General features: G+C 40.5%; 2 protein-coding genes across 6 annotated transcripts in view; one reads left to right on the top strand and one right to left on the bottom strand.

Moving 5' to 3' along the window:
• micu1 (mitochondrial calcium uptake 1) overlaps nt 1-19015 on the bottom strand; it is a 34090-nt gene extending 15075 nt beyond the window's left edge. For 2 of the 4 annotated variants that reach the window (XM_008283450.1, XM_008283452.1), the window contains exons 1-6: nt 18912-19015; nt 13544-13708; nt 12296-12491; nt 9468-9630; nt 6609-6652; nt 2915-2926 (exon numbers count right to left, since the gene is read on the bottom strand). In XM_008283450.1, the coding sequence (XP_008281672.1) occupies nt 2915-2926; nt 6609-6652; nt 9468-9630; nt 12296-12491; nt 13544-13707 (579 nt within the window). In that variant the 5' untranslated portion in view covers nt 13708; nt 18912-19015. The remainder of the gene's footprint in view (nt 1-2914; nt 2927-6608; nt 6653-9467; nt 9631-12295; nt 12492-13543; nt 13709-18911) is intronic. The other 2 variants (XM_008283453.1, XM_008283454.1) reach the window with 1 other exon arrangement.
• A 6184-nt stretch (nt 19016-25199) lies between these two features.
• Nucleotides 25200-27553, top strand: part of LOC103358468 (calcium uniporter protein, mitochondrial-like) — a 58218-nt gene continuing 55864 nt past the window's right edge. For both annotated transcript variants that reach the window (XM_008283449.1, XM_008283448.1), the window contains exon 1: nt 25200-25343. In XM_008283449.1, coding sequence (XP_008281671.1) covers nt 25227-25343 — 117 coding nt within the window. In that variant the 5' untranslated portion in view covers nt 25200-25226. The remainder of the gene's footprint in view (nt 25344-27553) is intronic.

Genomic DNA, 27553 nt, shown 5'->3' with positions numbered 1-27553 from the left:
ATGAAAAGCTGAGGCAGCAAGGAGAAGGAGTTTGCTCCCACTCCCTTTGTCCATGCTGCGTGGTGAGTGCGCATGTACTTGAGTGATGCCTGTCCCAGAGTGACCTCTCATCTTTTGCACAGGTGAATCTCAACAGACCTTGGCCTACTAGCGTGCAGTCACAAACTGACGGGAAAAAAAGAGGGAGATGTCTACAGTATGACAGACAGACAAGGTACAATGATTGAGAAGGCAGAGAGAATGTGAGGAAGAAATTCATTAAAAATGAATCAGTTTCTTTAAGTCATTGCTGCCACTTTGTGTGATGTGGTAGCTCTGGGGTTACTGTCACTTTGGCAGGTACAATAAAAATTGTGAGTTTCAGGGGAAACGGAACTCAGAATGACCTGCTTGTGGGTAGAAACATTCAAGGTCTGAGCCTGACATTTCTGAATGCTGGCTGAAAGTGTGTAAATGCACTTGCCCTGTGCTGCAAGACATACATTTAGGGCATGGTCCTCATAAAGCCCCAAAGAAAACTGCAAACATTCCATGATTCTGTTCTAGGGATTTGGCCACAGGAAACACATACACATACATGACCACGAGAGCGGCCAAGCGAAAAGATTTTCACCTTGTATCATATAATACCTTGGGACCAAAACACCACAAGTTTATAGGTGGGCAGGCAGGTGTGGAGGTGGCGAGAACATTACTGAATTAGCTTTCTACCTCTAGGTCCCAGCGGTAACCACAAAGCAGGTGTACCGTTAATAACTTGTAATTATGCAGGCAGCACATTCAGAATAATGCCTGCTGATGTGGAACACTTAATAAACACATTTTGTTCGCCGAGGAATGGCAGCTGTCTCATAAGGGGAAAGGGCGAACTGAATTAGCTGACCAAATTTACAGACAATCCAACCTCTAATTGATTAGAAAAGAGAGAGAAAGAAAGAGAGAGACGATCTGTGTGTTTAAGTGTGAGGTTTTCCAGACACCGAAGAGAGGGGTCACAGAAAGCACACGAGAATCGGAGATAGTGTGAGGATATTAAAAAAATAAAAAAACAGAGCCGTGACAGTCCAAACAGTGGCCCCTGAGAGCTCCCTGTGAAATCAGAAAGGGTGAACATGAAAACAGTTGGTGTGACAAGTGGCTTGTTTCCACAGCAGCAGCCCCATCCACAGTCCCTCTGTGACAGGTGTCCGCGCTCAGTCACAGCAGGTCACGCTGAAGACAGTGTGGCTTTTCAAACAGAGAGGGCCACAGCATGTAGGAACAGTTTGGATGCATTTTAGATGTACAGACCAAGCCCTGCCTTCAGTATCTCTAAACCATGCTCTACAGATATCATGCAGCACTGACATCTGGACAATCCAGAGGATGGATTTGTGGAGGCTATCAAGCACATCAATACAGCCTTGACATCAGCTAAGAGAGCCATTTCCTGGGTCCAAAACCACCCTGTGATGCCACCATGCGCAGAAAGGGGGCACCACCACCAGCTACTTTCTCTTTGAGACACAGGCAATAGAGCAATGCATGCTGGGATAGCGGCTAGAGCGCCAAAGCATGTGAAAAGCTACAGCTGATACTTCTTAGAAGAAATGAAAAGATGAGGAGGAAAAAGTGTTGGTAAAGCAAGATAGAGGGAGTGCAGGGGAACAGCTCTTCTATGATTTGGCATGGACCAATACTCCATAAATTAATTATTGTAGCTGCTCTTTGCATCTCAGCTTTGCAAGGCTTAACTTTCTTCATAAAATTCAGGTATAAATGTGTGTGAACTTTACATTGGGGGACTGACTAGTATAATATAAATTATGCAGCAGTGCTGCAGCGTTTAATAATCCCTGTCGAGGTAAAGTATAGTCTTCACTTTCAATAATTCAGCAGGGAAGGCATGGTATGCAGCTGCCTCTGACAAGCTATACAAAGGGCACTGGGAAGGTCTCCAACACAATGCCCAATAACAACACAGAGTTTGAGTTTGCCTATTTGATACGAGCGCACACACAATGTGATGCGTGTCTACCTCAGTTCATGACACTCCCGATAATTATATGGTGAACAGGTTGCAGCCTGCCCTTTCCTGCGCTTAACTTATCTTCATATCATCCTGACTGACAGAGGCATTCAACCCTGCTTAAAGGACAGATCATTCAGCAGACATAGCTTATAGGTCAGGGCTCATTTATCTACACTCACCGACATGAACGTGCGCATTAGAAATTTTGAAACTGCAGTCTTGCAGTTTTACTTAAAATTAAGATGTGACAAATACTTGCACACTAACCTCAATGTCTTAAGTCGTTAACACTGAAACAGCTCTATTTCCTAGTTAGCAGCAAAGCTACTATTAGATTATGTGCACTGTGGGTAAACTGATGACCAGTCAATTAGTAACAAATACTTTCGATGACCATGACATAATCTGCTTATTATACATAATTACAGTGGTGGTGCTTTATTCTGCTTCCAATGGTGTGATGTCAGACAGTGTACAAATCCTACAGCAGATTTAGAGGGTCAGAGTAAAGTCAGATGTAAATTTTGCATTTACTAGCAATCCACAGATTTCTTTTGAGAAAATGTATATATTAAATGCACAGTTTGGCTGCTCTCCTGTCCATAGCAGTTGTAAACCTAACTGAGGCTATGACTCTGGTCTTGCTATAGCTGAGATGTGGTAAATACAGAAAAACTATTTACTTAGCCGTTCCCCTGAACTAACAACAGTGAATAGCTATGCCCTCCATGTCACTACAGAGAGAAAGAGAGTAAGTAATCAAAAGACAGAAAAAAAATAGAGAGCCATCAGAGAGAGAAGAGGGGAAAAAAAGTATAAAGGAAGAAGAAGGGAGTAGGTAGTGACTACAAAGTGCAGTTTTTCATTCAGGTGCACACATGCTGCTCGGCACACACCCCATACCTGCCAGAAGTCCTGCAGAGAGGGAGGGGCAGAATGGGAAGGAGACGAGGAGGGAGGGAGGGAGGGAGGGAGACAGAGGAGGAGGAGGGAGGGGGAGGAGAACGGGGGATCAGTAGATTGAATAATTCGGGGGGGAGGCAGAGAAAAAATGGGAGACGGGGAGTTGAGAATGATGATTATTCACGAGGAGGGGAAGAGAGAGAAAATGGAGGGATTAATTGTTATGCGAATGAGAGAGGATGGTTGATAAGAGCATGATAGAATAATCAACAGTTAACGACAACGTCACATCAACAATACGGCTGCTGAAAGCATGCCCACATGATAAAGGTAGGAGAAGAAATCACAGCGATGGAGTGAATTAATCGCAAAGAAAAGGCGCAATGTCACAATTTGTTGAGTCAATACAAGTATTACCATTTAAGGACTACCGTAGTGTTCCCATAAACATGGAGAAAAAAATGATTGAGTTAATATGAACAGTTGTTAGCCACATGTTGTCAACCTTGTTAGGCACGTGATGTTTGGATTGCATACAGACTGAACCTGGAACAAATTAGTGTCAGCAGGAGAGGGCGGAGAGAGGAATGAAGTGAGTGGTTTACAATACCTACACTTGTACTTATTATTCCACTTAACTGTGGCCAAACAGTACGTATGTGACAATCTGAGTTGCCGTGGCTATTTTTAAACTAAATCCTGGGAAGTGAGACACAGAGGTCTTTTAAAAGAGCGCTCATGTTATTCTCACACAGTACTGTGCTGCTCTCTGCCATCGACTTCAGTTTCCATCGTTCTTTACCACCCAACCCCCCAGCTGAAATGATCCCTTTTGACTTCACCACATCCTCCATCAACTTCATGATTTACACACTACATATATTGCACCTTCATACTCGCCGTGGTCATTTCATCTAGGTCTAATTCATTGCAGTTTTTAGTTTCGCGTGAACTAGATTTCATGGCTTGTTGGCAGTGGTGGTTTATTCATCCTCCGACTAGTTAGATGTGCCCATTAAACCAATGAGAGCGGGGCACGTATCTATGGGCGAAAAGGGGGCTGAGCAGATCCAGGGAGGGAGGGGACCTCTCTGGCCATGGCAGCAAAATCTCAGGGGACAAGCAAAGCTAAATACAGTACCAGACAGACTCGTGTGTCAGAAGATTTGCATAGCAAATAAAGAAACACGAGGCCTACAGATAAGGATGGCATTTACATAAGCGACAAGGGCCATAAATGAAGACTGTTCCATTTTGATTTTGGCCTGCCACGGATTTTGACTTTTACTTTTAATTAGTGTACAGCCCAAGCCCTTTAGTTAATAGACTTTTGAAATATGGGCGAGTAAACATTCTGGAGAATCATTCACAAAACATAATGCTGGGTAAAACTGAACTGCAGATAGGGCAGTCAAGGCAGTTAAAAAATAATCTCATGAAATGAAATGGACTGCAGTCTCTCTTCAGCCTCACTGACTTTGTACGATTCATCTGACTATAATATGGAATTAGGTAAAGACTCCTACCAACCTGGGGCCAGACGAATTTTGTAATGAGGTTAGAAACTACAATTATCACGCTGATGATTAGCTAATACTAAAAGAATGAGGATGGTCGGCTACTGGGTGTGAAAGATACTCTCTGAAATTGATGAGGGGGCAGTGATAATCACAAATCAATATTGGGGAAAGCAGTTATGAAAATAATGATGTTGGCGATTTTTATTTATGGCTTCTTTTTTTCTGACTGTGACTTGAGAAATGTAATCACTTAGAGCACACAGACTAGCTCCTTTTAGTCAATCTGTGGCCATGGGGACTAAGGTTCACCTGCTGTCATTGTCTTTAAAAAGGTCATTAGACAGCGAGCAGGCTCACTTTGTGCATGTTCTTATTCCAGCTCCTCTTAAGTGTGGAGGTGCTCTGGTAAAGAGCCATGCTTTTCTAGGTTTAATTAAGTGAATGCTTTGAGATGAAAGGCAGATGGTTAAAGGATCCGTCCACAGGTTGAAGACATCTCTTTTTTTCATTGCCCTTTAAAACCTTTTCTAAAGTTTTAGAGCTCAAACAATATTTGGAAAGCAAATGATTCAGACTATTAGTTCAGAAGCAAAAGGCAAAGAGGACAGTAAAGCTAGACCAAAGGCAAAGACACAGGCAATGAAAAATAGAGTACACAATATACAGTGCAGTGGAAAAACACAGTCTTCCACTTTAAAATCATCTTTGACACTGTTGCATATTTTAATATAAAATTAACTTATGCACATTTTACTAGGTATCAACAGAAATAAATAGAATACACAAACAAACAACCAAATAACCCAGAAATACTAGCTACATTTATCACATTAGCGCTTTTATCAGTCGCATGTGGATTTTTGCTATTCATTCCTGTATTCTTTGCTGAATGTAATGTGTTTTCCATTTTCTCCACTATCTCTTTCCATGTGCCATCCTTTACAGTGCTGCATCCCCACTGTCCCTGAAAAATGTGTTTATTTCTATGACAACGACTTATCATCTCCAGTCGCACATAATTCTAGTTGCACTAAAGCACTTCCTTCAATGCCATTTCAGCCTGAAAGATAAATGAATGAATGCAGTGGCTAGATTTATATGGCACTTAAGAATTTCAGTGTTTTTATACAATATAAAATTTATAAAGACTGATATTTAACAAAAGATACACATAAACTGGTTTAAAAAAAAAAGATGCTAAAAAATGATCTAATCAACAGTTTTAGTGAATTTACAGTGTACACATAAATGTCTTGATAAGCATTTGTAAGTTGACCTGTGAGTTGATGCTGATTATTTTTCTTTTAGAGATAATGTCTCAGTTTTACTTTCATGTTCATTCACACTACTGCACTGAAAAAAAAAAAAGACTATCACTTCATAACCTCATTTGTAATTCTTTCCCTGTGTAGGCATATTTTAATACCAAAAGTTATGAACAGATAAAACCTTTAATGTATTCTGGAGTTATAAAGCCTGATTATCAAGTGCAGATGTCATTTCCTCTATCTTTTTTGTACGAAAATAGAATCAATATTCTGGTTTTAAGACATTTATAAAAATAAAAAAGAAATATTTCTGATAAGATTATGAAAAAATAACTTTACTAAAAGGTATTTAATAATTTTAGCATTTTTTTCTGAATTTTGAGTTTACTTAGAACCACTTACTATTTTTTATTTTTTATTTTTTTTTAAAAATACGTCATTCTAAATGCTTTCCAGTGCTTTCCAGCACGTTAACACCTCCATTGTATTGGGGTAGCGACAGAAGTTTCAGAGGCAGATATCTCAAAACCTCAGAACATAAAACTGAAATTATCTGAATGGCCAGACACCACTACAGGGAATTGAGGTTAAGTGAGAAAATTTGGATTTTGCATTTTGGATGAACTGATTCTTTAAGACATTTTTTTTTTCACACTGGTCATTGTGGGAATAAACCCCCTTTAGGAAACTAGCAAGCTGTGTAGTGGGAAAAAAAAAAGAAAGTCTCATAGTACATTATTAGCCCACAGGTTTCTGAGGAAATTAAATATTCATTTAGGTTAGAATATATTTACAATATCCCTCAATCGCTATTTCAAAAAGACTAAACTAAGCAATAATTATAAACCCCCCTCCTTCTGACATGCATGATAAATCTTCTTTACCACCAAGACACCCACTTCTTACCTTCCCGTCATAGCGTTTCACAATGAACTGATCCAGGCCTAGATCTGAAAAAGAGACAGGGAGAAATAAATAGAGACATGAGACAATATTCTAACAAGTTCAACACACAGTGGCAACAAGATGTATGTCTGGCATGAAGCAGAGCAATTATATTTACTTGCTGTCATTACCGAACCTCTGGTAATCAATGGTATGTGCTGGAGATTAATAATAGTCATTAGCAACGCATTTCCATTTAGCCAATTCTTTAAAATAAACAATCATCAGCATTCAGCTTCGACAGTCCAGATCATCAGTTACCACACAGTTCTCAAACATGGATATATTTTATAGATTCAGGTCAGCAGCACAAACCAAGATCAACAGTATCTATTATGTGTATTCATATACAGTATAGCTTGAAATGAGTGTCACAATGTGTCCGGGTTTATTATAAATCAATGTCATTATATCGTGCTAATAATCACCTCAGTGAAGCGCAGTTATAGACAAGTTGAAAATGAATAGCTTTTACTGTGCACTGGTCGGTAAGTCTATTAAACTCGGTTTATTTGTATGTCATGTCTTTCTATGCAAAAGCCATTAATTCATTTTGTTGCTTATTACAATTCTGCTCTCTGCAAGGACAAGAAGGATAAAATGTGACTTTGCCCACAATTTACTAAACTCAAATATAGTTGTGAGGAGAGGACATGAATTTGGGGTAAAATAGACAAGCAGACCTTCCAAACAACAAATTTCCCTGGTTGAGGTGATTATTTTCTCAATCTTGTGTAAGGCAGCGACTCCCATCTGCTATATGACGAAGCATACATTGCTATACAGGGCGAAAGTCACACAAGGTGTTTCACATTACACAGAAGACTGACCTGTCAAAGCAGTCTTAAATAAGATTAATTTAAGGGAGAGTTTCTTGGATTATAATCTTATTAAACTAAACACTAATTAAGTGAATATCATAATTTTATTTGAAGTTGGCTTTATCAGCATTACAGGAAACCTAATCATAACCAAGACCTCTGCAAATAGCCTTCTGCTGATTTAACTGCAGGTCAATTACCACCATCAACAGAGAGTCGTTATTCCAGAGCTGGATAGCTGAACTAAAGCCCACACTTCATGAACAAACAACGTCTGTCCCATTTCAAGACTTCTTTGACATGAAATCAGCTGCCTTCTTCTGACCAAATTTTAATAAACACAACTTGCCCAACCAACACCAATTTTATTAGGAGAAACATCCTGGTCATAAAAATCACATAATTCATTTTTTACCTTTAATTTAATTTGCATTTTACCTTTTTCAAGATAGTGCAGTAAAGATAGATGGAAAAAGGAGGGAAATACAGTAGGGGAATCACATGCAGCAAAAATCTATCTGGCCAGGAGTCAAACCAAACTGCATTTTAGCCATTAGGTTGCACCATAAAACTCACAATTTTACTTCACAATTTGACATAGAACACCTGGAATCACCATTACTATTAGCCCCTTTGAGGCTACACTGTCTGGTTTGGGAATTGTATTATGCCATGTCTCAGCTGGGATGCAGTTGTTCTAACTATTCTCTCGTTGTATCTCCAGGTCCCATCAAAGTGGACAATTCAAAATGAAAGGGTAGATAAAACCATCTTATATGTAATTTATCACATTTGTAGATAATTCATCATCTCTGGCCCGGAAAATCAGCTGTGCATTAAAATACTAAAAGCAGACTAATATATCAGTTTGTTATCAGCAGCTCAGATTTAGTTGATATGGCAGTCTGTTGGTTAAGCTTACTTAGTTGGAGGGCTTTGAGAACAGAGTGAAATGGCTGTAAACTCTAGTTTCTCTTGGCTCATTCATCGGCTTTGCTGAACCTTCGCTTATGCAGCAGAGCTCAGTTCTTCATTAGTTTAATTCCAGTTTGGGAGGGCAAACGGCAAGATAAAGAAATGAAGAGCTGGGGACTCATGACATGGGGAAGGAGGGCACAGACTAAGTATTGGGGGCCAAGCTAGGTGAAGTCTTGAATATGATTAACAGATGGAAGTACCGAGGTGAGCAGGAAAGGCAGTATAGACGTGACAGGCCCAGATAAGTCCTTATGCGGTGTTAACTGCTGGCTTGACTCCTTTCCTGTGAATGAATGCTCCAGAAGTAACAACCCTCACATTCTGAGAGTTCAACCGCAAGTCTGTGATGGAGGCTAATATACTCCCATCCAATAAAATGTCACAGGAATCTAACTACATTTTCATGTTGAATAATTATGACCGATAAAGACAAGAATGGTGCGGTCCAAGTTAAGCTTGCTGCCTTTACAGCCCTCCCATGGCTGAAGATCAAATATCTCTTACTGGCTCCATGTGTGACGCATGAGATCTGCTCTGGTTTAAACCCGTTAATTGATATAGCAACTGCTGTGTCGTGAGTCCCTCAACTCAGCGTGATCAGACAGCCCTTTCACCCCTCCCCCTTCCATATTTCACAGTCAGTGGTATCGTTATACCGCGAACTGTCACAAGTCCAGAATTGCCAGGCGTGTGTGAAGTGTCCCTGTAGCTGGACAGAACACAGGGGAAGGGGTGTTGGGTAATGCTCTGCCTGCGGAGTGACATGATCTCTAACTGGAAACATCTCACCCTTGACAGTGATGACCATAAACAACCCTCAAGCATGTACTGTCACACATGCAAGATTTTCAGGGTGTATTTGGGACTAAAATTGAGAGCGCAGGATTAGATTTAGCTTGAGTCGTCAGTTCCAAACACATAAAATAGGGAGTAAAATGATTTTGAGTATGCCAGTAAATATGTAAATATGTCACTGCATAAAGATTAGGCAAAGGTGGTGTAGGGTGAGAAAGATACTTACTCTCGGGCTGCTTCTCATTAGGTGTGATAGAGCGTATGAAGTCCTGAGGCGTCATGTAAACCTCAGCATCCCCGTGCTCGCCGATGACCTTCAGCGTGGCAAAGTAGCGGAAAATCTTGTCTGGAGTTGAGTAAGCCCTTATCCTGTTCTCATACTCCATCACCTGTCAACCAGACGGGAGGCACAATTAATGACACAAGCTCCATACATTAGGTATGAGCATCAGCCTCATACTAAACATCAACAAGATCAAAGAACCAGCAATATTTCAAGTATGCGTGTAGCAAGGTAAGTAATCTGAAGGAGAGTTAAGATGATGCAGAGGAAGGGAAGGAGTGACGAGAGTAAAGAAGCAGGTAGCAGTCAGTTGTCAGCCCTGATGGGGAGGTATATTAACCTCCTGACTCAACTAACACACAGTCCAAACAGGAAATCAAGTGTTTTCAGGGTCAGTCTGACTGACAGGTTAACATGAAAATAGACTGTTGATCTACTGTAGCCACATAAAGCTGTGGACACAACAAACAAGAACACAAAACTATCACCATGGCATCACTGACATATCATAGTGCTAGCAGGAAATACAAGACGGATTTATTCAGTACTGTTAGACACAAAAACGACATCAGTGTTTGTTTTGACAATGTCAACTATTTTTCAGCAGAAAGTTTCAAACAGATGCGACATAGCTGGTAAATTACCAGAGCGGTGTGTTTAGAAGCTGTGTTCCACACAAGCGGGTATTTTGTGTGACAGTGAACGATTGTGTACACTACAGAGACTCCCAGGAGAAAAAGGAGGAAAAAAAAAAAAACATTCCACAGTTTCAACTTTTTGAGGTTGTTATCAAGTTCAATTCGATAACAGAAAGTGTGTGTGAGAGAGTTGCACAGGCTCTGATCGAACTCCAGTCTGTTTGCAGCTATGATTACTCTCTTTAGCGGACCTTAATGGTCTTTGGGGAAATCATCAGGAGCATGTCCCCATCAGAGGCAACCACCTTTGTATAGATGAGAGGGTTTAGGACAGTTTTATAAAAACGCCAGAGAGTCCAACTGACAAAAATCCTGAGATGCGCTGTCATTCATTTCTCTCAAGCTTTCATCTCCTCAGATTTACAGCATCCGCATCACCCTTACTGAGGTTTGTTCTTCTGAGCTTTCAATTATTTACAATTTCTCTTTTCATTACAAATAACACACACACAACCAAGCGGGTGGAATTCAAGTTACATCAGCCTTATGGTTCTCATATTGTTGTGCAACATCTGAAACTGAAGTGGTAGAAAAAAAAAAAAAAAAAGTGGTCATCAGTTTAAAAGTAGAAAGGTGAAGGCACTGAAATTTAAATACATATTAGAGTACAAATTCCCAGCTGCTGCATAATTTTGTATTTGAGTTGATTTCCTCAGATGGTCCGAAACACCTTTAAATAGAAGTTAGAAAAAAAACAGAATTACAGCCTCAAGGCCAAGACAACCAGTGAAGCTGCAGTAAACATCAGTGTCTGTCCAGACTCAGAATATATGTGGTGAAGACTTTGAAGTGTCTAAGTTCATAGAGAGAAGAAAAAAACTGAGTCAAATTCCTTCTATGTGTTTACATGCTTGGCCAACAAAGCTGATTCTGATCACAAAGTTGCAGCCATGACAGCAGACAACTCTTCAAATATAAACGTTGTTACAAAGAAGCTACAGATTTTAAAACGTGGATGCTTCACCAATATTTTTAACCCAGAAGCACAGAAGATACAAAACAATCACCACAGTTTCAAGGTTGTCAGCCAATATTCAGCAGTGATTCAGTGTATACCCAAACATGAAAAAGTCACAATCTCCCCTTCTGTTTCTGAGTTGTGGAGTTGAATAATGGCCAGTTTTTGTACAACACTGTGTTGTAACAGTGAAGTTGACCCTTTCTCATTTCATTCTATTAGACTTGTGTAAGATTTTGTCATAATTAGTCTATGAATTATTGAGTTATGAGCAAAATGTTTTTTGTGAGGTAACAGTGCCTTGAACATTCGATCACCAAATTATTATTAGTCCACTCTTGAGTCCAAGGGGAAATTTGTGCCCTATGAAGTGAAATTCCCCCAGGCAATTCACAAAAATGGGACGAACGTAATGTCACAGCGACCTTGACGTTTGACCACCCAATTCCAACCAGCTCACCCTCGAGTCCAAGTGGACTTTTATAGCAAATTTGAATAAATTCCCTTAAGGTGCTCCTGAGATATTGCACTCACCCCTAATACCTTCTACCTCGGCTATTGCCGGCATGTATTCATAAAAGACACACAGATGGACAAAAAAAACCCCCTCATAAATCAGAAACTTTGCTTAATGTTTCAGTTCCCACCACACATTCTGTAAAATTTCATTGCAGCTAAACCACTAAGACTATGGCTGCTACTACGACAAGGCTGATGTACCTGTATCATTGCATCACTTTTTATAAAAAATAAAACAAAAAGGCCTCTTCTGTTGAAAGCCTTCCACTGTTTTTCATCTTGGTCTTCTGATTGTAATACGCTCAGCTACAAACTGTGTTTATTTGGTATCCAAGTACCTTTGTTCTCCTTCTGTTTGTCCTTTGTCATCTGCTTCCTAATTAACAGCAATAAAATCGTACGGGTGGTACATTCCTGTTGTTTATGACGGCAGAAGTGCATGCTGATTACCTTTGCGTGTCTCTGTAAATAATTAGTCAAAATATTCTAGCGTTTGCATATTGGACATTGATTGGGGGGCTTTCAAAACACCATCCTGAAGATGAATTAAATAGGAGACTGACTGAATGGCTGAATGTTTATTGTTTATTGATTACCTTGCGGTCACGGAACCCGGAGCGTGGCTTCTTTTTTTTCCCCTCTCCACTTTCATCTTTTGCGTCCTCATCTCCACTGCTGGGCTCCACCGATTTCTCCGACTCCGTCTCGGAGTCTGCGTCTCTCACAAATTCAGCTTCGTCTCCACCTGGCTGCTCAGCGTGTCGAACAGACGACCCTGCATCTGCATATGCTCTAGTTTTGTAACAAAGAAACACATCAGAAAACAAATCAGAGCTCAAGAGACAGTTTTATTCTCATATATCTACTACTGAGCAACGCAGTGACGTATTGCGATGCATTTGCATTTTACTCTAGTAGCAAGTATAACTAGTTGCTTTGCAGCTAGGCATGTACTGTAGCTATGATGCTAAACACACTTAACACAGACAGTAAAAGGGTTATGTACTGCACTATGTTTTACTTTTCTGTGCAATGCGGAGGTGTTTACCGTGGCAAACTCCCACTTGACCATTTTTCTGACTAAATTGAAAATTGGGATAATAATAATAAATAGCTGGGTCTGTCTCGGGCAGGCTGAATAATTCAGTTTAATGAGACACAAGGAGAATGAAGCCTGGGGTGAAGGCCTGGAACAGTCTCGTCCCATCAGTCTCAAATGCCCTGAGGCACCATCCATCACTTTGCCTCCTGCAGCCCAGTCATTCTCTCCCCATAGAGCTCTCACATTAACACCCTCTCTACTGCTTTGCCTTAACTAAACACTAGACTGGTTAGTAATGGATAGTCATAAAAACACGTGAATTGGGGAATCGAATTTGGCGTGTGCTCTAAAGTCAAACTGCTGTTGAGTACTGCACCGCAAGCAATTTCTAGCCTACTCAATATACATTAAGATCTTTTCATTTAATGAGGGACCACACCAAATAGAGCAGCTTGAAATGCATGATGTAAGACAAAAAATGACACACTACAAAGAGAGTAGTGTCAATCAGGGGGATATTTTTGATGTGGCAGGAAATCCATAAAAAGCAGCTTTAAAAACATGTGAAAAATTAATATCCAGTCATGAGACATTGATGAAGGCAACACTGGGCCAGGGGCAAATCTCAGCTGACATTGGCTGACAGGTCAGCTAGACACTAGACTGGTCCCAAGTCAATAACAGCAGTCTCTACAAATCAGTTTGCTTCAAAATGCCCTTTGACAGACTAAAGCAGAAATTAAGCATTATTTTGTCAGTAGTACAAAGAACCATAAAAGTGCATTAAAGAACCCAGTCCTACCTTTTCCAAAGAAGTCCAGCACTAGCAGACACACCAGTTACACCAACCAGGGCTGCCAGCATCAGCCTCCTCTGACCGGACCCTCGCACCGCCCCGCTGTGATAACGCCGGGACAACTGCGCAAGCCCCACCGAAACTGCGGACAACGCCCGCAAGCGGAACATCCTGCAGCGAGGAAAGAGGAAAGATGTGGTGGGACAGAGACACTTTACAGTACAATCATGGAGTACAAGTTCAAAGTTTTGACAAATCTTCTCACTCATTTTTCTTTACTTTCACTATTTCCTGTATTGTACAAGAAAATAGAAGACATCAAAAGGTTGAACCAGTGTATATGAAATTATGTAGCCACCACAGAAGCACTGATAAAAATATATTTGATGTCAGCTAAGCACACTATTTCATTAGACTTATCAGCCAGTTTATAGGGCTTCAGATTAAAGGCCTCATCAATGTCTACCGGAATAAAAGTAGCAGACACATCTTAACAGCAGCTGCTCTGAGGAGACTGCATGAGTCAGGTCTTCACCGTCGCAGCTGCTGCAAAGACACGACAACTAAAGTAGACCGATGAAAAGAAGAACAGACCTCCAGAAACTTTCTGTAAGGGCTACTTGACCAAGAAAGAAAGTAATGAAGTGCAGCGCTGAACCTGGTCCTGGACCTAAACTCTGTTGCAATGGTTTGGGATGAGATGAACAGAAAAGTAAATGAAAGGCTGCCAACAAGTACTCAGCACATATATGAATTCCTGACTGAAGGATACTCCAGGTGACTACATGAAGCTGGGTAAAAGAATGCCACAAATGTGCAAAAATCTTAACACAAGGGGCAAGTTGATAACTAGTGCTGAAAAGCTGTAATGCACAAAGATCAAATGTTCCCCAATTTTTGTGTTGGGGCAATTTGTCCAGCATGGGATGGCAGACAAAATATGTCTGGATTAGATCCTGTTATTTGCTTTTACTATTGCAAATACTGTCAACAAAAATGACAACCATTTGAAACTACACAACATACACAGTATATCATCTGAACATTATGAAGTTAGCATTCAGCTATGGAGGTTTTTGGTAGGGATTTGAAGAATTTCACCAAAAAACTAATTAACACTCATCTCAATAAGCAATGCTTAGAGCAATGGCAGCTCACTCTTGGGATCTGTCTTCACGCTGCACTACAGGCAAAACTGTACCTTCACCAGTCACTGCATAAATGTCCTGGAAGCCTTGCACATCTAAAAAAAAAAAAAAAAAAAACAACAGACAGCTAGGATAAAACTAATTGCTGCCAGCACAGCTAAGCTCCCGAACTTCATTTTAAACTATACTTATGTTAATTCATCAGTGTCACGGAAAGATGATTAACAATTAGGCAAGGGGCTACTGGTGTGTATCTGTAGCTCCCATGTGTGCACTTTTCAAACTACAGGATGGAGGAGTTCACCCCACTGAGGCCTAAAGCTACCACCTGTCAATATCTTATTAACAATTCAGGCTTCGACAGTCAAACGGAGTCAGCAGAAAGAAAAGGAAGACATGGCATATGCTAATTGAAGTGCTCAGTAGTCCATGACAATGGGGACTGAGGGGAACAGTAAGCCCGCATGAACACTTTCTCTGAAACTGGAGACAATTTGATGCTCAAAGAGTGGTGCCTACGACTCTACAGAAAGCAACAAGACTAAAACCCATGTAATGCAATAGGACAAGCTGGAAGAAAGTTGCTGTTACTACACACAGCTTTATAATTGCACACTAAACAATAAGCTTGAACAGTATCTACTTTTCACACATTAATACCTTCCAAACACTTCCCCAGGCTATGAAAATACATAAATCAGTGTTTTCGAAATGAGGAGTTACTGACTCACATGCATGACATTGTAGCAGCATTCTGTGCTGTCTAATACTGGTAAGTTGGACAAGTCTTGTAGGAATTAATTGCTTCTGACCTGCATTATGAAATAGAGTTATGAGGCTTTTTTGTGCTAAGCCAAATAAAGAACTGAGGCCATAATTTCTGAATAATTTCAAACATGCTGACTTGAGAGACTGTGATGAGAGGTTTTATGTACAATGACAGATTTTTTTTCATCTCTGTCCCAGTCAAGCCAAGCCAAGTGTGACACAACTGCACACACATATGCCAGATGAGTCTGCATAAGACACAAAATGCAGCAGGACAAACATAAAACAGAAATTTGTTTTTCTTGATCTCTTGGACTTGTATCTGCCAGCTGAGGACCACTTTACTTGAGCTACTGTGCTTAATGCATGCCTAAATCTTTGAAACATGTCTACTGATTCGAAATAACTCATTTTCAAAAGGGAAAGTTGTCCATAATCTGTGAAATTCCCATTTGGAAGGGTTGGAGCTTGTACAGAAAATACATTTTTTACAGATACGACATGCCAGTGCCGTTCTGTCAGAACTTTTTTTTTTGGTCAGGAATGGGGCTGTGGGAATGTGAAAACTACCTTGAATAAAAAGTAGTGAGCCATACTACAACCACAACCTCCTCATGTGTGCCATCCATTTTCACAGAGTAATGGAGCAGTCAGACCGAAATTCACTTCCCATTCAAGTCTATGTGACGTAGACACATTTGCCTCTGGCTGAGAAATGAACCACCTCCTTAGCTTCAATCATCTCAACCATGTCGTACAAAATCATGTGGCTCTCCAATGTTGAGGCAATTTAAGAAAGCATTCATGGAGGATTGTTTCTGTATATTCTTATTTTATAACTAGACAGAAAAATAATATAATACAAGAAGCAGAAAAAAAGAGATGCTGTTTGGCTGCAGTAAGTGTAAGGACCGTGATGGAAGTTAATAGTGTAAACTTTTTGGGCTGCTATTGTTAACCTGTTAGCCACAATGGCTTCTGCACATCACAGTTGCAACCTAACCCATGCTATTTCCTGTCCCCCCCTGCTTTTGGTCACATCACATGATGACTCTCACAGAACAGAATTTGGTCTGATTGAAGGAAGCCCCAACAATTTCTTATGCTCATAAAACAACAAAAAGCAAGCAACATGAGGTGTAAACCTAAATGTATCAGAGGTTTTGACCATCCGCTGTTAGTGAACAGTACGATATACAATGCACTCTATTTTCATATAGGTGGGTAATGAACCGAAAAAGTGGGAACAATTTTAAGGGTCACTGGTGGACATAATGGTGTTCATGGTGGTGTGACTTATTAAAGCTTTCTCAAAGTGGTTCTTTACGAGGTGTGTCCTTAGAAGACAATGAAACACAATTATCATCAAGTCACTTTTATCCACCTATTTTATCTATAAAGCAACAGACACAATATTAGGTGTACCCATGATACTGTTTGGCATGTTTAACACATCATCAAACAGACAATATAATACAGTCATGTAGTTGTGATGGCTATCTGATGAGGGTTTTTAAAATGTGTTATCAGGACATATGAAAATTGATCAGATCACCTAATTACACAATAAACCACAGCCAAGTAGTACTACATTATAAATCTGAGAATAAAGCATGCAACCTTGTTAAGCATAGATTAGTGTTTACATTTTCCTTATTTTAAAAACATTCAGTCTAACAAGTTACACAATCAGCCCTTTAAACCAGGAACACTGAACACTGGAACTGACCAGGGACTCAGTAAATCAACACTATTGTACTTTCTCAACTAGCTTACAGTGATATTCTGACCTTCCCAGAAGACAAACACAAGTATATATGTGTGAACTTGGTATTTTGATGATTTAAATCTTAAGAACAAAAACGTCCTGAGAGAGAAAGGGCAGGGTCACCTCAGTTGCTTCAGGCATTTAATATGATGTTGTATGACTTCTGGTGGAACTCACAATGCATTCCTTTCAAACAATAGCAGACTTGACAATTAATTTGCTGCTAGGTGGTGACTTCTAACTCCATGCAGTAAACACAAACATAGAGATGGGATTATTGTATGGAGAACCAGTAGTAAGTGTTCATGTTTGCCTCAGTGCATCATCTTAGACACTTTTGGACATTGCATAGATCATTATGGATGCCTGTAACTTGGGCACAACTTATGATAACGTTGTGACAAGTTGATTCAATAATTAAATGTGACAATTAGTACATCTGAGTAGACTGACTAACTATTGGGATATTTACCACAAAGTTATCAAAGGATAATAAAATCCAATACAGTGATCAAACAGATGATAGACTATAATACTTGAAGGGAAGTCATTTTTGAAGTTTGGCTAGACACGATCATAAGCCATTTACAATCTCTGTCCAACTAGAACATCAACTTTATAAACCCAAGTGTTAAGCGAGTGTGTGCTGTTGGTAACTGGTTAGGGTTTAACCAGATATAAAATGTTAAAGGAGACATATATTGGTAAGCTAATAGAATTACTGTGGGACCCCAAGATTTCTAAAAAAAAAATAATAATTTTTTAAATGTTGGTCATAGACACCTAAAGGTGTACCTGCAGGATTCATACCGTTCCCATGTAAAACGAGCAACAACAACAAATCTTTTGAGCAGAAGTTAGCACAACACTTATCCATTTAAAAAAGCCATTTAAAGTCCCCCCTAGTGTCACCTTTACATCTAACATCAACGAAAATCAGATTAGGAGCCAGAAGTTACACCACCGTTTTTTGTGTGGGGTGTGGCTGATATTAATATTTAGATCTTCAACTCCTCACAGAGATATAATACTTATTTAAACAGACATCTCTGATTATTTGCACATTACCAATAGCACTGATTTGCACCTTACTTTTGCACAGTTATATTTTTTCTATCCACTTGTTTCTATATATTCTGCATGTATCTATCTGTCTAGTTTACCATGAGTGAGTTGGGGTCGTCAATATTTACATCACAGACTGTCGTCGACAACAGCTAGCTAATGTCAGCTAACAATACAGAAAGCTCAAGAACGCTGTTAGGAACGAAATTAAAGGCTATGTTCGTGTTATATTTGACAAGTTACAACATAAACCTGAGCCCCAGAGTTGTCCCTATGATGCACATGGACCTCGGTGTTTTGTTTTTAGCCGTAACTTAACTTCGTTGCAACAGCATGCAAAAAACACAAAGTTAGCGGTGACCTGGCGGCTAACCAGTAATAACACTCATGTTTCTAACGTCAACAGTAACCTTGTACTACTTGTCAGTGTTACTGTCTAGCTATGGAGCCCAGCAGCCAGGTGATTGTTTGGTAGGGCAGCTAGCCCTAGCTAGCTAGCTAGCTAGCAGTTAAGCGCTAGGATAAATGTCAACTGTTAGCTCAGGAAACTGCCGTTTGACCGGATAGTTAGCAGCTGTTTCTCCGGACAGTTGTTTTAAAGCCAACTACAGACACGGTTACTCACTTTAGCGACGACGAAGACCGAAGCCCGTCAGTCCAAAAAACGATAACGTCTCAGGCGTTTCGGAGAACGTCTTTCCCCTCCTCTGTGTGCAGAGATGGAGGAGCACAGCGCCAACAGTTCCGTGTTGGCAGCAGCGGCGGTGCAGACAGCGGGGTGGGGCAACCTCCGCATCCCGCCCCGTGAAGTTCAGACGGACCCCCTCCCACCATTACCGGAGATGCAATTACTGTGTAAGTAGCACAAAATCAAATCATGTCATGGCGTCACGTCGAATAGTCACTTTAAAGTCTGCTGTTCAGCGGTTTTTCACCACAACGAGGTGTTACACTCAGAACAGGCCATTACCACCACTATAATGAGAATGGTGTTGCATTTTTTTTTGTTAGAAAACATCATTTCCATAATAAATAGAATGATTCTGTGTCGGTTTACATATAAAATGGATTGATTTAGCATATCAAAAATGCTTTGACAGAGATAAACTGTTGTGTGTCGGTGTATTTGGAAATATAGACTTAAACGCAGCTCTGACAGCTCAATTTCTGGTTTACAGAAACATTATTTCCAATACCATAGCCAGTGGGAGATGGGGAATCTCTGCTGTCAATCAGGCATCTCCTGACAGAGCTGCAGTTTAAAAATAGCACAGATCTGAATGACTGGCTTCTTCACAGTATGCCAGTCATAACTGCTGACTTGAATACACATGTCAAAGCGTACATTTCTGCTTGATGCAACCCTACATCAACACCAATGATGTTATGCATAAACTGGAGATAAAAGACAAAGCTGCTCAGCTGACACCAGTAGACACCTTGTAGAAATGCGTGGAATGTCAAAATGTAATCAATTTGTGTATATTTTGAACATATAATCATGATCATCAAAAGAGTGGCTACACAAAGAAATCTAAACCCACAAGTTAACACATGCATGCAATTAGACCAGTAAATGCACATATCTTCAGTCTTAAAGATGGGAGGAGACATGTTAGAAAAATATACCTGCTTTATCATGGTGTGTCTGGGGCTCCTCCTCTACGTGTATTTCAAACTGTTTAGCATGCAGTTTAAAGCAATGCATTCCTTTTAATGCCACTTTGGTAAATGAACTTCTCTTAAGCTACACAACGCAAAGACTCCAGTCCTTGCATTACTCTACTGGATCAGATCATCAAATTCTCGTGACACTTTGGAGAATGCAATGCATAATTCAAGGAGGTTTAATGGCTTTAGATTGATTTATAAGTTTTAAATTAGTGAAAACTGAGCCAAGTGTATCTCCTTTGAGGATTCGTGATATATAAGACGAATTTCATTGATTGTATTTAAAAACGGAACCCTGTCCTCACGTGTGGGACCAGAATCTGAGCATTTTTTCAATATATTGCTCAATCAATGCATCTATGACCATAACAAATGGACCTGTGGTCAAAGAGGTCAAAGGGCGTGGGCAGTTTTCTGAGACTGCTTTCTCCGAGCTTGTTATGGCTCATACATGTTTTCAGTGAAGTTTCCATTACTTTAACAGTGAAGCACTTTAATATCCAGTACAAACACCACAGCTAATGTCGGCATTTCTGATCTCTATTACAAATTTTTATCCATTCTAATCTCTGTCTTTTCTCACCATTTGTCTTTGTACTCCGTCTCGCTCTTCTCTGTTCCTCACTTTTTAATAAGGGAGGCTACCTAACTGTGCCTGCAGCTCTCCAGCGCATGGTTCATTAATGTGAGCAATTTATCACAAGAATACCTCAATGTGTAATTGTCAACTATTGAAATTTTGTATTGAATGTGAACAGCTTTGCAACAAAAATAACCTCAGCATGGCCCTAGGAGTCCACAATGGTAGTGCATATTTCTCTAATTCAAAGCCATTAATCTCATGCACGGACGCTATGTCAGTCTTTTATTAATCTAACTAACCAGCACTCTAAAATTTGGCATACATATGCAAATATCTTGAAGAAGCTGGATAGGAATAGCTAAGTGGGTCATGACCAGTGTTTTTAGACCTGTCACCATGTCTGAGGCATCTGGTTACATTTAGGGTTCAATGTCCTGCTACACTGAATTTGGGTTGAAGGTCAAACATGTCGACTTAGTTAAAGGCGTTTACTTTAAAGCCTTCATGTTGCGGTGTCGCAGCAATACGATAACAATGCATGTTGATTAAAGCCATCCTACTGTTGTGGCAGTGCAAAGGTGGAGCCAGAGATAAGACGGGGCCTGCAGAAGCTCAACTGTTTTTAATAACTGTTTTTAATGCAGACAGCGTTGCTACCTCTGTGGCTCGTGTTTGGTTTTAGAAGGTGTCTTACTGTCGAGTGCTACATTAAGAACACACTTGTAAATCAATAGGGCAGTGTTTGCTTTCTGCAGCTACAGCAGTTTTTGTGCACCCATGACAAGTCCCAGTTTAGCCTTTTTTGCAGAATAAGAGCTATGATGAAACTTGATCCACCGTCTGTGCCTCTGTATAATAGTGAAAAGATGGCTCAAGTAAAGACCTGCAGACAAAAGCTGGCTCCAGTTACAGCAGTCAGATCACTTTGTGGTGTCTATGAGCTTCCGTGTGTGCATGAGAAAGAACACACACTCCGAGCCGAGCAAGGGCTGTGTTTGTTTTACCTAGCACCTGATTGGTGGTGTGATGAAATAGAAGTTACACACCCATGCGTGCTTGCTTTGGGCATTACCTCTTTTGTCGAACTCTTTCAGGCTGCTCGGTAACATTTCAATCATGCAGAGACCTGTGTATGCACACATATGCAACCAGGCATGCATACACACCTCATTTTGTACTCTGTTCAATTCATCCACATCATTATGACCTTGAGACAGGGATGCAGAAAGTGGTTACAAGCAGGACTATCTCTTGAAGAGTTTGTTTTTTTTAACAGTTGGAGGACAACCGTGAAAAAAGATTAGTGTCAGCAGAGATTATATTTGAACTGCTTAAATCTAGATTTGTGCAGACTTGACATGTCCAATTCAGAACACCCTTTTTAATTTGAATTCATAAGGCATAATTTGAATTAAAATCTACCTGAAATTAACATTTGACTGTAGTTGTGAATTCCTTGAGATATTTTTTTTTTCAATTCAGAGTGGCCTGAGATATATTCATGGACTCAACAGCATTTAAGAGCAGTGTTGACACTAGTTTGTGATCTTGTTGTCTTGTATCTGCACTGTTACTGTTTATCTTTATGTTGGGAACTTGGTGATGATGACTCATGAAAAGTAGGACAACGAGTCGCTGTCGCGCCGATTTAAAAAAAAAATTGCAGTTATAGTAAAAATGAGGCATGTAGCTCACATTACATTTCAACAAACTGAGATGTGAAGATCTGAATGCTCAGCTATTTAGCCCTTGTAAGGCTTCTGTTTATGAGCTGATTACAGTGATTTAGCACTATAAATGCTATTTGGAGAGCAAACAAAATCAGACACATTCTCTCATAGAAGACTCAGTGAAATCTAACACCTGCAGGTTTTTTTTTCACCTTTCTGCAACTTCTTTTGTTTACACTGCTGACACATCACGTGCAAATGCATACTGCCAAGCTACGGTTACAGTAGCGGTGTAAAGCTTTGTGTGTGTCAGTGCCAGTAGTATTTTGCACCACACAAAAATTTGCCTGCGTGAATCGATGCAGCCTTCAGGCTTTAAGCAGGTCCTTGTCCATGGCTGAGAATTTGCATTTAAATTGCATCGCCCACACAGGCTGATGCACTGCACCTGAAGAAGTACAGAAGGAACTGGGATGAGTTCAGGAGCGATGACATATTACTACTGTATTTCACAAACAAACACAGGAGAGGCACAACTGACAACAAAACAATCAAATCCCTGCTTGCTTTTTTTATCTTATCTCTTTATTTGTTGGCTTTTTATTCTTTGAAGTTCAAGTTAAGATAGGATTCCATGTTGTCATATAAATCACTCCACTGAAAGTTAGACAACGTGTTTGGTCTTGTATATTCATAGTTCCAAAGTTACTGTATGTTATCTGGTTTCTCCTTTGACCAATACAGGTGTGGCAGATGGCATTATATGGCAGGCTTGGTCAAAGATTAAGGAGAGCAGGTTACATTCCACTGAGGGGTGTCTCCTCGACACTCATTGACCAAACAGACCCATTACCACTCCTATTACGTGAATTTTCAGTGGTTGACTGATTCTTGAGAAAACATAGCACCTTGTACTGGACTGTTTGTCCTCATGATCTGCCATTTAAGGGACAGAACAAAAGCTCTGAAAGGCATTGAAATGTTTCCAAGGCAGCCAATGTTGTTTAAAAGTCACTGAAGATCACTTCAATTAGATTTGATCTTGTCGGTTTTCTTTTTTTGGGACAGAGTCACAAGTATGACTGAAGGACAAGCTAAGATTAGACACAGAGGAATAGCTGGTGTGGCCAGTGACGGCGAGACATTCAGACAAGTTATATTTCAAGATAGTTGGAATTCTTTGAAGCGAAAGTCGGCTCTGCACTGAGTGTCACACTTTGCTCGAGTAATGGTTGAGCAAGTGGATATACAGCTACAGACAGATATGGACACATTCTGTACCTGTTAGATGACAACATGCCTTAACAAATGGAAGCAACAAGCAATGAAAAGTGATCAGAAAGCTGTACGCCTTAGGCTGTAGCTCTGATGCAAAAAATTTTAAAAATTCAGTGTTACTGTTTTGTTAGAAAAACCTTTAACAACTCAATAGAATGTTAAAGTGATTCTGAAAATGTAAGTCAATGCTGAGTTTCTAGTGCTACAGTTTATTTGCCTATGTGTCTTTTACTATTGAGATTGGCAGCTACGCCTATAATAAGCGATACTGAGGAAGGGCCTGTGATTTTTAATCTCCTGTTGAATCAATACCTATAATACTACCACATACAATACTAATGCAATACAATAATGTTTAACCTAAAAAACAATCACAAGAAAAAAACCCACAACAGCTTGCATCAGTCTTTGTGAGTTGCGACACTTCTGATGAAATGATGTTCAACCTACAAACAACATTAAGTTAGGGGAAGTTAAGACTTGGCTGTGCGTCGAAGGTCATATCACACTTTCTTAACATTGAAGAGAGATATGCAACTGTCAATTTTGCGAATTAATCTCTCTGCAGTTTTCCCTTTACAATCAAAGATATTTTTGATTGTTCGTCTGAAATGGTCCAGACATGTTAAGACAGGATAGGAGATTTGAAGTCGTGAACTGAAGGTGAAGAAAATTTCATTAAGTTACATCAACTTAAATTTAGTTTTAAATCAACTAATGCAAAAAAAAAAAGAGTTTAACCCTATTTAGGCTCCAGTCCTCCCGCAACCATAGTGAAGATTAAGCGGTGTATAGATAATGGATGGATGGATGTTGCCACACGTAGAAGGTCTTTCAGGGTCCATTGGACACCAAGAAAGAATATGTGCAAAATATTTGTAGGTATTCAATATAGACTTTTATACTATGTTAAATCAATTTTCTGGTAAATTGATATATTTATTGGTTCCAAATGCATGACAAATGTCCCTGTCTTTATATTTTAAAAAAATCTTCAAAAATAAAAAAGAACAATACCTGTCACCTAAACCAAATGGCCTGGGGTCCAAAAGACCCCAAAAGTCCTGAATAGGGTTAAGTTAGGGGAAGCAGTTTTCCCTCTACAATCAAAGATATTTTTGATTGTTCATCTGAAATGGTCCTGACGTTAACTTAAGTTTAATTCTAAACCAGCTAACGCCAAAAAACGAGTTTAAATTACATGCAATGTTAAGTTGATGCATCTACCAGCATTATTATGTCAGTGGAGCCCATTAAAATAATACTTGCAACCTAAAGGGTTGATCTAAATCAGCAAATCATTATTATTTTTTTAAATTTTGCAGCCATGCATTTAATTAGTGTACCTGTATAATTTACCACACCATGTTTTATATTTTGGTGTATTCTTCCACAGAGGTAGTGTCACATGAGATTGTGGGTGAGATTAGCGTGGAAAGTGAGAGTGATTTTTAATCCATTTATTATAATGACACCTCTGTGGCTGCCAATAGAGCAGCTGGCTGACGGATGTTTTGCATGTGAGGCAGGCGAGTGAAATGCAGTGCGTGTGCATATGTTTGCTTTTGAATTAAGCCCGTACAAAAGTGTCTCATCTTCGCATACTGGTGCAACACTGGGCATGTGTACGAAGCCGTAGTCCAGCCCCGCAACCCGCCCACCACCCTCCCCTCTTCCCTTCGGTGCGTCTCGGTCCTGCCCGCAGCAGTCTCCTTCCCGGCGAGGTTTCACTACAGAGATGGCTGCGAAAGTGTGCAGATCAGTACTCCTGTTGTCCCGGAGCAGCGGAGCGGGGGCCGGCAGCCTCCCCGCACTTGTTGTGTCTTCACAGCGACACCATCAACACATAAGACCGGTAAGTCCCAGGACGTCTCCGTAAAAAAAAAAGCGCGCAGGCAGGAGAGGGGTGTAGGACCGGGCGGGCAGGCTTGGACCGGAGAGAAGGCAGCGGTGGCTGCTGGCGCTGGCTGGCTAAGGAAGTAAAGCTAACTAGCCTCAAGATTTTCCGTTCATGTCTTTTTTTTTTTTTTTCCTTGAGCTTCAAGTGAAAGGTGAGGCACGAGATGAGTCATGATATGTGTCCTGGTGGTTGTAATCCACGATGGGACGTGGAGCTTTTTTTTTTTTTGACAGAGGCAATGCAGTTTTTTTTTTTTTTTTTTTTTTGGAGCACTTGCTGAAGCCCATCGACACCCCACTGGCGCTGCCCCGCCGTTTACTGTAACTAGCCTCCAGACACTCGCCTTTTCACGTTTAATCTCCCGATTCCTCCCGCGTCCTTCAACTTTGCAGGCGTAATGTCTTTGTTTTTTTGTTGCAGCTATTCTGATCGTGAATTCGAATGAGATCTGTCTTTAAGGTTTTGGATTATTTGTGAGTATCTGCAGTAGATACGTGGTGGGATTGGTTTGATTACGCACGGCCACGGATGGGTTGTCTTTTATATATATGTATATATATATTCTTGTGCTATTGCAATGAGGATGTTTGGTGTGATGAGCTTCTTTTTTTGTCTGCAAATTTTTTTTAAAAGGTTCCCCCTCGTCTCTTTGCTTCTACATGGTGTGTGAACTGCAGCGTCTGTGTGGTGGTGCAGCAGCAGCAGCAGAAACTCAGAATAATGAATATCTGTCCAGAGCTATAGAGAGGAAAACTACAGTTGTGTGTGTGTGTGTGTGTGTTTCAGAGAGAGATAGAGGGAGTGTGTGTTTGTGTGCATGTGCAGAAACACACTCACTGTTTATTCATGCACACATATGAGGCTTCAGTGAAACATGGACACTTAGATGATGTCAGACTCTCCAGCCCAGCCTGCTTGTTTCTCCCCTCCCTGCGGGTGTTTCCCCATTCAGCTGGGAGATCCTGGGTTTTCCTGCAAGCTGATGCAGGTCCTTTTACACGGCCACTGTAGCAGTAGATGCAGCCTCGGAAAAAAAAAAAAAAAAAGCTCACACACACACAGGAAGGTAATTGTGTTTACAGAACTGTCACTACAGAGCGATAGTTGCACGGCTTGTTCCAGCCTCTGTGACACTCACTTCTCCCCTCAGCTGAAACTGGGAGTCTTTACAGCAGCTGCATGAGGAGGGAGGTGAAAGCACAGGATGGACCTGAATACGAAAGAATGAGGAAGTCATTGCAACCCAGGACTGCACGGCCCCCTTTACAGTAGCTAGGAGCACTGCTGTGATATTTTGAGAGCCGTCTTTTGTTGCACGACACACTCCTTTCCGGTTTTTCTTTTTTTTTTTTTTTTTGACTTTCTTGCTTTCTCATGTTTTTACTTCTTTATTCCCCCCTTAGCTATACAAACTCTTGCGTGCTTGCCACAAGCCTTGTGAAATTAAATGAGGCCTCTCCATCCTGTGAAACAAGCCAGGGTAGAGGTTAAGTACCTGTCAGAACAGACACTCGGCCCATATCTCCACGCTAAACCCTGCTGCCGTTGCCCACTAGTACGATGAACAAATTGAAGGCTGTGCAGAGCTAATATTCTGCCCTCTTCCAAAATAAGTAGGTCTATTTAAACACTAAATGATTTAACAGTGTAAGCTGCAGCTCAGTGTGTCTCAGCAGAGTTGGCCCTAATAAGTTTTCATTTTATCTCATCAGGTTGTAGTTTTGTTTGTCTGTCATATTGTATCGTCCATTGGAGCGTTGCTGCTGCAGCTCCTGACACGGGCCTGTCACTTTGTGACAGCCAAGCTTCTGTATTCATTTGTGAGTCTTTTCACTGCAGTGTGGCAACTATGCTTCCGGACTTGTGTTTATGAAGCTGCAGTGGGATACATTCAAGCATGTAGCCTCCGTTGGCAGGACATGTTTTACAAAAGACCCAAACGCGCTGTCAAGAGCCCAGTTTTAATCGGTGAGCCACCTTATGGTTGTGGCTGCTGCTTCTGTGAAGTGGTGCAGTCATGATGGGTCAACTCTCCAGGCATGCAACGCAGCCAGCGGTATCCAGAGGCTCGCATTTAACCTGCACCAGATTACTATTGAGTCAGCTGTCATATAAAATGCGGCTGTCTTGATGTGTGATAGAGGAGTTGAGTCATCGCGAATAAA

This window comes from Stegastes partitus, unplaced genomic scaffold (assembly GCF_000690725.1).
Source record: "Stegastes partitus isolate 25-593 unplaced genomic scaffold, Stegastes_partitus-1.0.2 Scaffold314, whole genome shotgun sequence".
Classification (NCBI taxonomy): domain Eukaryota; kingdom Metazoa; phylum Chordata; class Actinopteri; family Pomacentridae; genus Stegastes; species Stegastes partitus.
Note: the sequence above shows the minus strand (reverse complement) of the source record. Positions and strands in the feature narration are given on the sequence as shown.